The 11,791-nt window shown below is 34.8% G+C and overlaps 1 protein-coding gene across 2 annotated transcripts; it reads left to right on the top strand.

Annotated features, from left to right (window-relative positions):
• On the top strand, positions 1 to 11,780 carry tap1 (transporter 1, ATP-binding cassette, sub-family B (MDR/TAP)). Of its 2 annotated transcripts, none has more exons than XM_051132083.1 (13): positions 1 to 231; positions 861 to 1,195; positions 1,305 to 1,494; positions 4,109 to 4,223; positions 4,721 to 4,851; positions 4,976 to 5,181; positions 6,572 to 6,769; positions 7,203 to 7,331; positions 7,480 to 7,668; positions 7,896 to 8,069; positions 8,360 to 8,519; positions 9,058 to 9,194; positions 10,462 to 11,780. In XM_051132083.1, the coding sequence occupies exons 2-13, from the start codon at positions 869 to 871 to the stop codon at positions 10,693 to 10,695; spliced, it is 2,190 nt and encodes a 729-aa protein (XP_050988040.1). In that variant the 5' UTR covers positions 1 to 231; positions 861 to 868; the 3' UTR covers positions 10,696 to 11,780. The 2 variants fall into 2 exon arrangements, with proteins under 2 accessions (XP_050988040.1, XP_050988039.1); XM_051132082.1 differs by lacking the exon at positions 1 to 231 and adding an exon at positions 290 to 474.
• Positions 11,781 to 11,791: the final 11 nt, after the last annotated feature.

Below are 11,791 nucleotides of genomic sequence, written 5' to 3'. Positions count from 1 at the left end.
CAACGTAATCGAAGAGACCAGAACGTCTTAAAACCCGCATTTGTGACGCGACAGCCCTGATAAAACAGCGATACGAGTCGCAGCCGTCAAATACGCCTATTTACACAGGAGAACAGTTACAAAACAGCGAAAGCTGTGCGGGACTTTTACGGACATTCAACGTTATGCATATAAGATAAGTCCACTTTGATTGGCCAGTTGCCCACCGACGCCTGCCATCCAACCAATGAGGTAGGACTACGTCGCTGCCGTCACGTTGCGTAATTAATATTCAGTAGTTATGCTCAGATGGGATTTTCCTTGCAGATCTTACTTTCAGTTTCAGCTTTGAACCTTGTGTGCAGTTTACACGAGCAGTACTGTCTTTTCTCTTGTTTATTTACTATTTTTAAGCTATAATGTATTAAATAATTGTAACGACATTGTAAGCTTTAAATTAATTTTGACGCTGTTTTCAGTAGTATCGACTAACAGGTAAGTTACGTATGTTTCTTTGTTTCTCCTCAGTGAAGTTGTTGTCAAAATGCAGTGCTGAGAAATTTTTACATTTACTCAGTGTTTGAATGAACCAAACATTTGCCTATTACTTTGTTATAAAATAAACTGTTAAGAAAGCAAAAACTCATTGAACATAAATGAAAATCATTTTTAGAGTGAAAGTGAAAGTGATTTACTTATACGAAACCAGTAACAAAAACTACATTTGTTTTACTTCAAACATGGTAACATGATAATGGCATGTTGTGATGTCATAAAGACTATTTTATGCACACCCTACACAGGTTGTTACTAATTGCAAAAGTGTATTTGTTCTGTTTTTATTCACATATTTGTTTTAAATGTTGTTTCCTCTTTGCCAGTGCTGGAGATGAAGGATAAGATGGCCGTTCCTCTGTTCACCCTGTTGGCAGTGTGTGTGGACGTGTGTGCGGTGATGTTCATTGGTGCTATCCAGCTGTCCCCGTCTTTCATTAATAACACTTTTATCCTGCTGTGGGCCGGTGGACTCCTCCGAACATGTCTCCTCCTCTTCATCTCCTTCACCTACCCTGGCAGCCCGGCGTGGATGAGAGGATTCGAGGGTGTACAGACAGCTATAATTCACGGTCTTCTCTATCCTGTGTATATATCTTTCCTCTGGGCTTGTGAGAAGTCCACAGTGGAGCTGGTGTGGGGTTGGCACACCTTTCAAGGGGTAAGATGTGTTTTAACACATTGAAATGGCGTACAGACATCTGGAAGATTATTTTAAATGTCAGGTGTGAAGATACGGTGACATTTTTTATGTGTGCATTGTATTTCAGGTCCTTCAGGGTTATGCGGTGTTGGCTTTGTCTCTGTTGCTGTGGAAACGACATGTTCCCACTCTCCTCCCAACAGCCAAAAAAGAGAAGACGGAGCAGAAGGCTTCGCTGCAAAGGCTGCTGGGATACATGAAGCCTTTTAGTGGACGCTTTGCAGCCGTCTTTTTCTTCGTGGTTATTTCTTCATTAGGTAAAAATGTGTCATACATATGTGACCCTGAACCACAAAACCAGTCATAAGTAGCACAAGTATATTTGTAGCAATAGCCGACAATATGGGTCAGAATTATCCTTAATATTTTCTATTGTGAATATATCAAAACATAATTTTTGATTAGTAATATGCATTGCTAAGAACTTCATTTGGACAACTTTGAAGGTGATTTTCTCAATATTTTGATTTTCTTGCACCCTCAGATTCCAGATTTTCAAATAGTTGTATCTTGGACAAATATTGTCATATTCTAACAAACCATACTTCAATGAAAAGCTTATTATTCAGCTTTAGATGATGTATAAATCTCAATTTTAAAAAATTGACCCTTATGACTGGTTTTGTGGTCTAGGGTCACATATAAATGCACATCTATTTAATTTTATGAGTCTGATTTGGCCATTCTGCAAAATATAGCAATAGAGCAGGCAGTTCCAGTCCTTTAGATGCCACGTACCCCAGTATATGATGATCCTTGTGCAAAGGACCCCAATCCTAAAATTAAAAAGGCAGCTACATATTTTCAGTGGTGGACGAAGTACACAATTTGAGTACTCGAGTAAAAGTACAGATACGTATAATAAAATATTACTCCAGTAAAAGTAAAAGTGCTCCTCTTTCAATTTTACTCGAGTGAAAGTACAAAAGTACCCGATTTTTTATGTACTTAAGTAAAAAAAGTACTGATAGATTTATTTTGCAATTTTATATAGGCAGCACATTTTTTTATAATCCTACTGTTGTTGATATGGACTATGTTGACGAGAGTGATGTAGTAATATTCAATGTGAAGCTTACACAGCAATGTACCTGAGAGAAAACAGATTTGACCATCATATTTTCAACAGTAAGAAAAAGTGTGAACAAGTAAAGCTTGTTTTGCATAACATCACAGTTATATATGACTTGAGAATAAGGACTGAAGTTAACAAGAACATTTTAAGGAAAATATAATTATATTATCATAATGATTTTTTCCTTTCAAATATTGTCCATGTAAAAACACCCCTGGCCAAATGCCCCCAGAGGGCATCACTTCCCACTTCAATAATTACTGTAGTTACCATGTTCTGAACATCACATCCTTTCTTTTTCCCTCGGATGTAATCTATCTAGGTGGTTGAATAAAAATATGTGGACTTTATATCTAAAAAATTATCTCAACTTAGCACCAGCAAGCAGCTACACAGTTAGCATCAGCTAACAATATTTACTTATTTTCAGTATGGTTGAATAAACATTCATATCTGTCTACTTCAGCTGATCCAAACAATATAAAAATGTATACTGTTGCTAAACAATATAAAAACAGACGTCACGTAGCGCTACATGCGTAGCATTTTAATAAAACTGCTAACGTTACATCAGGGAGGAATATGAACGTGCATGAGTTATTTTATTTAAGCCGTTTTTAATTCAAGCATTTCAGTACGCTTAAACAGATCACCTTAAACAACGGACAGCTTTGACCTAAATATGATTTTCAGTTATAATAATTAATCCTAAAATTCGACATTAGTAACTTACTTTTCGCAGCATCAGTCGCGCGCGCGCACGAGATCTCCCGATTCTTACTTGTGAATTCAGTTCACTGGAGACTCGCTCTAAACGGATCATTTGAATCAGTGAGTTGTCGACTCGAGAACAGCTGCAATCGGATCATTCCAATTCGTGAATGAATCCTTTGGTGCGATTGGCGAATCAGATTAACAGGTTCATTGAAAAGAATCAGTTTGTTCATGAATCAGACACCGCTTGTGCGTCTCAGAGCATGTGATATATTATAAGAGGTAACGATATGTTTATGAAATGTAGTGAAGTAAAAAGTACGATCTTACGCTTTGGAATGTAATGAAGTAAAAGTGAAAGTTACTCAAAATAAAAGTACTCCAGTAAAGTACAGATACTTGAAAAATGTACTTAAGTACAGTAACGAATTACAACTACTTCGTTACTGCCCACCACTGCATATTTTCATATATAAAGACCCATTTTATATTGTAAAAAATAATATTATAAATATTTTAAAAGTATTATTTACAAACATTAACTTTTTACTTCTATAATACTGTTAGATGCATTGTTTATTTATTAAAATCAAATGTATGTTATTAAATTTTAATCAATAATTTTAATAATTTTTCCAAAATAAATGAAAGTAAATATTGTATAAAATAGCTGTTGTTTTAAATGAATTTATCTGGCTCTGCATCGGCCATAAAAAAAACATTTCACACGACATATCTGGCTTTCACATGACATGATCTGTAAATAATTACCTTGAAATCTAGCCTACAGTGTCATTTAAAACTAGTCTGACAAATGAAAGAAAGTTAAATATGATCTAATGTTACTTTTAGTTTCACTTTGGTCATTTTTTTTGCAACGATAATTGTTTAGCACACAAAATCATGCCAAGTTTGCAAACAAAGCAAATATGGACTTTTCAGCAACTATATTGAACATATTGACTATTCTCTATAGATATTGGACATATGAATGTTTTGATTGCAGAATAGTGGGGGTCAGTGATCCTATATATGTAGGCATCAATGTTAACATGCAGATTTCCATGCATGTTGTCCTACAGGTGAAATGGCGATTCCTCATTACACTGGTAAAATGACAGACTGGATCATGAATGAAGATGAACCCGAGGCTTTTAATCATGCTATCACGGTCATGACACTGATGACCGTTATGAGGTAAGACAAAAAAGACAATCTTGAACACTATTATTTAAAAGTTTAGGTCAGTAAGACACTGCAAAGCAAATACAACAATAAAAGTGACAGTAAAGGCATTTATAATGTTACATTTAGTGTAATGTGACATTTATGAAGCTTCAAATAAGCATTTTCTTTTGAACTTTCTACTTATAAAAGAATCCTATAAAAATGTGTTACAGTTTACACAAAAGTATTAAGCTTTTTTCAGCATTCATGATAATAATAAATGTTTCTTGAGCTGGAAATCAGCATATTAGAATGATTTCTAAAGGATCATGTGAAGACTGAAGTGATGATGCTGAAAATTCAGCTTTGCATCACAGGAAAAAATTACATTTTAAATTATATTGAAATAGAAAACATTCCTTTTAAACTGTAATAATATTTGACAATAATACAGTTTTTACTGTAACAGCTTCTCAAATGCATTAAAGATAAATGCACAAGTTAAGATTTCCACCTGTTTTCTGCAGTGCTGTGTGTGAGTTTGTATGTGACCTCATCTACAACATCACCATGAGCCGAATACACACGTCCATCCAAGGACTCGTCTTCCAGTCTGTGCTGAAGCAGGATATTGCATTCTTCGATAAATCTTCCACAGGTAAAACCGCAAACATATTACATTATAGCTGTATTTTTTGAATAGTGGTGTCTTTTCTTATATAACTGTTGGTGTCTTTGATTGTTTTAATGCATGCTGTCACTGTTACCGGTTTCCTGTTCAGGGGACATTGTGTCTCGCATCACCACCGACACCAACACCATGAGTGAGTCTCTGAGTGAGAAGTTGAGTCTGCTCATGTGGTACTTTATGCGTGTCATCTTCCTGTTGGGGTCCATGGTGCTACTCTCCCCTACGCTGACCATCTTCACCATACTCGGCCTCCCCATCATCTGGATTATCCCAGAATTTTCCGGACAGTTTTACCAGGTTAGATTGTTATTAATCGTACAGTTTAAATACACCTTGAAGAATCTGCAAAATGTTAATTATTTGACCAAAATAAAAGGGTTGTATGTTATTTTTTTATTTAGTACTGACCTGAATAACATAAAAGATGTTTACTGTACGTGTAGTTCACAAGAAAAAATAATAGTTGAATTTATAAAAATGACCCTGTTCAAAAGTTTACATACACTTGATTCTTAATACTGTTTTAAAGCCTGAATGATCCACAGCTGTGTTTTTTTTTTTGTTTAGTGATAGTTGTTCATGAGTCCCTTGTTTGTTCTGAACAGTTAAACTGCCTGCTGTTCTTCAGAAAAATCCTTCAGGTCCCACAAATTCTTTGGTTTTCCAGCATTTTTGTGTATTTGAACCCTTTCCAGCAATGACTGTATGATTTTGAGATCCGTCTTTTCACATTGAGGACAACTGACAACTGACAACTCATATGCAACTATTACAGAAGGTACAAAAACTCACTGATGCTTCAGAAGGAAAAACGATGCATTAAGAGCCAGATGGTTAAATATCCTTTTGAATTTGAAGATTGGTGTACATTTAACTGATTTTGTCTTCTGTAAGTATCTTCTGTAGCTTCTGAAGAGCAGTACTAAATGAAAAAAAAAAAAGATATTTAGGCAAAATAAAAAAAATGATTTCTCCTTCTGAAGCATCAGTGAGTGTTTGAACCTTCTGTAATAATTGCATATGAGTCCCTCAGTTGTCCTCAGGGTGAAAAGATGGATCTCAAAATCATATAATCATTGTTGGAAAGGGTTGAAATACACAAAAATGCTGAAAAAACACAGAATTTGTGGGACCTGAAGGATTTTTCTGAAGAACAGTAGATAGTTCTACTTTTACTGTATAAAAGTCATACATGAGATTGTAGGCTAATATTTTAAAGGGATAGTTCACCCAAAAATAAAAATTCTGTTATTAATTACTCACCTTCATGTCATTCCAAACCGATGAGAAATTTGTCCTTATCTTCAGAACACGAATTAAGATATTTTTGATGAAATGCAAGAGAAAATAAAAACTCTTCTGTGTCAGGCAACTATTCTGAAAGAAGACATTATGAAAGCAAATCAGTCTAAAATCTCAAAACCGTCCAGAAACAGAAACAAAAACAGAATCAAAACAGTGGTTTTGTTAGTAGTGTCTATCCTTAAGACTTCTGTTGGAAATAAATCATGCACAAAAAATCAGCACAGAGAATGTGCGTAAAATAATTGGGTCATTTTTGATTATACAATGATGTTGGGTGTGCTAAAGTTTCCAGTGACTCCTTCTAATTTACTGCTGGTTTTCTTTAGTTCGTCAAGTTCATCGAGAGCATTTGTGTTGATGTGTGATCATGTTTTTCCCTCAGAAACTTTCTAAACAAGTGCAAGAATCTCTCGCCAAGGCCAATGATGTTGCCACGGAAACCTTCTCTTCTATGAAGACAGTAAGGAGCTTTGCAAATGAGGACGGAGAGACCGAAAGGTACAGGAAGTGCTTAGAGGACACATACGCACTGAACAAAGTGGAAGCCGCTGCATACGCTGCCTCAACTTGGACCAATAGTGTAAGTGTTTTATTGGTGTAATGACGACCTTTGATTTGGCCCGCCATGCCATATCACAAGTGGAGGGAAGAAAATACTGTAGAAATAAAACATGCCATTGATGCATTTCTTAATTTCTAATTTATATGTGTTTTAACATTTTTCTTGTTTTAATTCTGCATTGAAATGTCAGAAAACTATAGAAGTGAATTAAATGTTTTACATTTTTGTTAAATTATTTAAAATGTAATACTTTTTAATATAATATAGTTTGATGTAATGCAACATGTACACTTGACCCAACGGCCCTCAATCAAGTATTTGCATTAAAATGTTTGAGCACTTCTGCTTTAGAAGAACTGCTTTGTATATTAAAGCAATTTGCATGAATATATACACTACATTTCTAATGCATCTTGAAGTCAATGTTTGAAATCAAATGTGCATTTTTCAGATGTCCAGTCTGGCTTTAAAAGTCAGCATACTATACTATGGAGGACGGCTTGTGACAGGAAGTGATGTCAGCAGCGGTGATCTGGTGTCCTTTGTGCTATACGAGCTTCAGTTCACATCAGCTGTGGAGGTAATAAACAATCATCACTGTAAACGCCTAATGCTTAGTATTAAACTTTTAGTATTTAATCCTACCACTGCTGTGGTGACTTTTGCATAGGAAAACACCACTTTTAGTTTGCTTTTGTGGCTTTAAATCAATGCCTTTTCTATCACAGGTACTGATGTCATACTGGCCGCATGTAAAGAAGGCAGTCGGTGCTTCAGAGAAAATCTTTGAGTACGTGGACCGAACACCCGATACTCCTCCCGATGGATCACTCGCTCCTAAAACTCTAAAGGGACATGTGCAATTCAAAAACATCACCTTTGCTTATCCAAAGCGACCAGACACAAATGTGCTGAAGGTGTGTATTATTAAAAAAGCTCAGTAAAAAAATGTCTGTTTTGCATTATGAAAATGACATGACAAAGACATATTAATGTTTTCATTACTGTTTTGCAATGAAAAACTCTCATTCTCCATGCTGTAATGGCAAAAAAGATTTACAGATATACAGTTATAAATATTTTAAATTGTATTATATTTTTTTACATTTTTTATATTTAAATAATTTGTTGTTGCTCTTTTTAGAACGTTTCAATTGAGCTGAAGCCAGGCCAGATCACGGCCCTAGTGGGTCCATCAGGTTCTGGAAAAAGCACTATTGTGAGTTTGCTGGAGAGATTTTACCAGCCTCAAAATGGGAAGATTTTATTGGACCAGAAGCCACTGGTGGAGTACAAGGACCAATATCTGCATGAGAAGGTAATCCTATTTTTTCCTATATACACTCTCAGAAGGTACAAAAGCTGTCAAGAGGGTGTGGTACTCTTTCAAAAGGTGCAGTTTTGTACCATATTTATACCTAAAGGATGCATAGTAGTACATGTTAGAACGTAAATGGTAACATTTTTAGTACCTTTTGAAAGGGTACTGCCACAGTGATATCTTTTGTACCCTTTTTTCTGAGAGTGTACTAATATCTGCATTTATATAAGTAAAAGTGACCGGTTATTCTTTGTTTACTGACCTTATTTAATTTCCACCCTCTTCAGATCAGTGTTGTGTCGCAGGAGCCAGTTCTGTTTGCTCGGTCCGTGCGGGAAAACATCAAATACGGCAAAGAAAATGCCTCTGATGAAGAAATGCGTGCTGCTGCCAAGCAGGCCAATGCAGATGACTTCATTAATAGTTTACCTAAAGGATATGACACAGGTGAGTTTTAAAGTAATAGTTCACCTTAAAAGGAAAATTTGCTGAAAATGTATTCACCCTCAGCCAGATTTGGAGAAACTTAGCATTACTGCACTTGCTCACCTATGGATCCTCTGCAGTGAATGGGTGCCGTCAGCAATTTTATCGATAAACTGTTGCTTCTGACCAAAATACGACTCCATATTCCATAATAATGCTTCATCCAGTTAAAAAGTCTGTTTCCAATTGTCTTCGCACATCACAATCCTCCAACATATTTGTTTAGAACTGTTTTTGCTTGTTTTATCTGTGCATATTTCTCTCCTGATTCAGACTTAATTACTGAAGAAAGCAATATTTTGAATAAGAGACTCATATTTTAGCCATAAGCAACTGTTTTAAGTTAAAAACCTCTTAATAATGGATTTGTAGATTTTTGTGATGATTTTATCAGCTGTTTAGACTCGCATTCTGAAAGCACCCATTCACTCCAGAGGATTTTAGGGTGAGCTTTTAAAGTTGATTGAGAAAGTAACACATGTTGTATTGTGTTTCTCAGATGCTGGAGAAAAGGGCGGTCAGGTCTCCGGAGGTCAGAAGCAGCGTATTGCCATCGCTAGAGCTTTGATTCAGAAACCGCAGATTTTAGTGCTGGATGATGCCACCAGCTCCCTGGACACCGAGAGTGAACACAGGGTAAGATGCATGCTTATTAATGCCACATACACCATAAAAACAACACCTGATTAAAATGATGTGGAAAACCCTTCACATGTACACTAGGGCTCATGTGTTGAATATTCCCAGTATGTTTGCAATAATTTAGCATTAAGCAGCATTATGAATATTGCAATTACATTTAATCAGAATAACTAAATTTGGCTATTAAGATTGTTAAAGAGCATATCATTAGTCTAGGTTAACAAATGTTTGTAGTTTACATCTTTGATTTAAATTTCAGTAGTAATAAGTTAATTTTTTGAATCATTTCAAACTGCCTTAATGAATCAGTTGAGAACTCTGTTTAATGAGGATTTGCATCACATTAAATGCATTTTTTGTAAAATACATATGGGTAAATATATACATATGTGTATATATATATATATATATATATATATATATATATATATATATACATATATATACACTGTCCTCCAAAAGTTTGGAAACACCCCTGGCAAAGTGTGGTTTTGGACAATATCAGCATAAATCCATGTCATTTTTTGGTGCAAATACATTAAAGTAACTTGACATTATCATTGAAGAGCAGCAATAATAATTTTCATTTTGATTACATAATAATGGCAATATATATATATGTCAAAGTCAGACATGCCTCTTTGCCAGCTGTGATGCCTGGTTACTGGTTTAAACTTGGCCCAGGTTTTTAAAAGATTTTTGGGTCAGCACACCTTAATAACTTCAACAATTGATTGCCAATTAAGTTTAGTTAAGTAATACAATGAATTTAAGCCCAGACTGTGCAGAGCTGTAATAGCTGCGAATGGTGGATATTTTGATGAATCAAAAATTTACGATTTTCTATGTATAAACTGTTTATGTAATAAAATATGTTTTCGTAGTTTGTGTTGTCCCTTGTCAGTGAAAAATTATCACAAATTAAAAAGGATTCATGCTAATATTGTCCAAAACCCCACTTTTCTAGGGTGTTTCCGAATTTTGGGAAAGCAGTGTGTATATATCATTTAGTTGTGTTTTTTTTTTAGTTTTATTTCGTGCAGTTGCACAAATTAAAATCTATTTTGATAAAATGGCTTTTGTTTGAAATTATCGTTCCTCTGGGGTAAAAAGAACATTTAAAGGCATGTAAGAACTAATTGGTAATGATGTATTTATACAAAACATTGCCTAAGTTTGAAAAATATTGAGATGATTTGATTAGTAGCTCCTTAGGTGTGATTTTTATTCTGATCTTGGGTTATCGTACACTTTTTCCCAGGTGTTACACGCTCTGCGTAAGGAGCTGAAGAACTGTACGGTGCTGCTTATCACTCACAGACTGAGCGGTGTTGAAAACGCAGATCACATCATCTTCCTCCGAGACGGAGAAGTTGCTGAGGAGGGGAAGCGCGAACAACTGGAAGCCAAAAATGGATTCTATGCAGAGTTTGTGAAACAACAGAATACTTCAATCCATCGCAACACAGAAGACGTTACAAACTCCAGCCAGTGATCTAGAATAGCTGCTCTTCGTTTAGTCTCAGCTGTCATATAATACCAGCACAAATCAGATGACAAATCTATACATTTTTCCTCCATTAGCACATATTTCTCAGCTTTTCAATTATGCAACTAGTATTTTTAAATTAGGTGTAAATATCACAAAAAATGCGAGAAAAGATATGGGTGAATCTCACTAAAATATGTCCACGTTTCCTCCCACATGAAAATAAATGTTTTTTATCGAAATTATTTTTTGCACATACAAACCTTAATTTATAACCTGTTTTTAGGGTTTTTCGCATTGCGACTTATTTTTTTCCCAACTCACACATGGTTTACTTTTGAGCTTTACAATTCTCGTTTCCCCCATTAGTGATTCTCATTAAGTACACAGAAGGAACTTCATATAAAACAATGCCTTAAAATTGCATAACATGCACAAAAAGTAACTACTGCAAACATATTATATTTCACAGTGTTTACGAGAGTATCCATTGTATGACATGTATTATATTTCCCATGTATTATGTAATGCATAGCATTCAGTTGCACAATTGTATTTTTAGTTGTAGTAAATGCTTTAAAATTAGGATTTTTTTCTTTTACTTCCTATTTATTATTTTCCTTTTTATTCCTGGATAAAATACATCCTGTTTTTGACATGTTTCCTGAGACTCACCCATATACTGTTAGCCAGGGCTTAGTAAATCACTTGTAATACACTTTCCCAGCAAAGTACTGCAACCGTTTTGTTTTTTGTTTTTTTGGTTATGGCATTTGTGTTTTTCTGTGGTTGATATGTTCATATTTTTAATTAACAGTTATTTAATGTGGCATTTTTAAACATTATTGCTTAACAGATGTTGATTATGGACATGCTATGTGTTTGCCCAATAATGTTTAATAATGATCTGTTAATGAAATAAAGCGCTACCAATGAACATTTTTTAAAGAATGTACATCATTTTTGATTCCATACTCTTCTAAGACATTTTAAGACCATTGATAATTGAAAAAAAATCCTGTGCTTAAATACACTGTGTGCAGAATTATTAGGCATGTTGATATGAAGACAGTGTTGCCAAATTTTGGAAGATAAATTCTTG

The sequence above is a fragment of the Labeo rohita genome, chromosome 16 (assembly GCF_022985175.1).
Source record: "Labeo rohita strain BAU-BD-2019 chromosome 16, IGBB_LRoh.1.0, whole genome shotgun sequence".
Taxonomy (NCBI): Eukaryota; Metazoa; Chordata; class Actinopteri; order Cypriniformes; family Cyprinidae; genus Labeo; species Labeo rohita.
The sequence above is the reverse complement of the archived record's forward strand: the minus strand, read 5'-3'. Positions and strand labels throughout refer to the sequence as shown.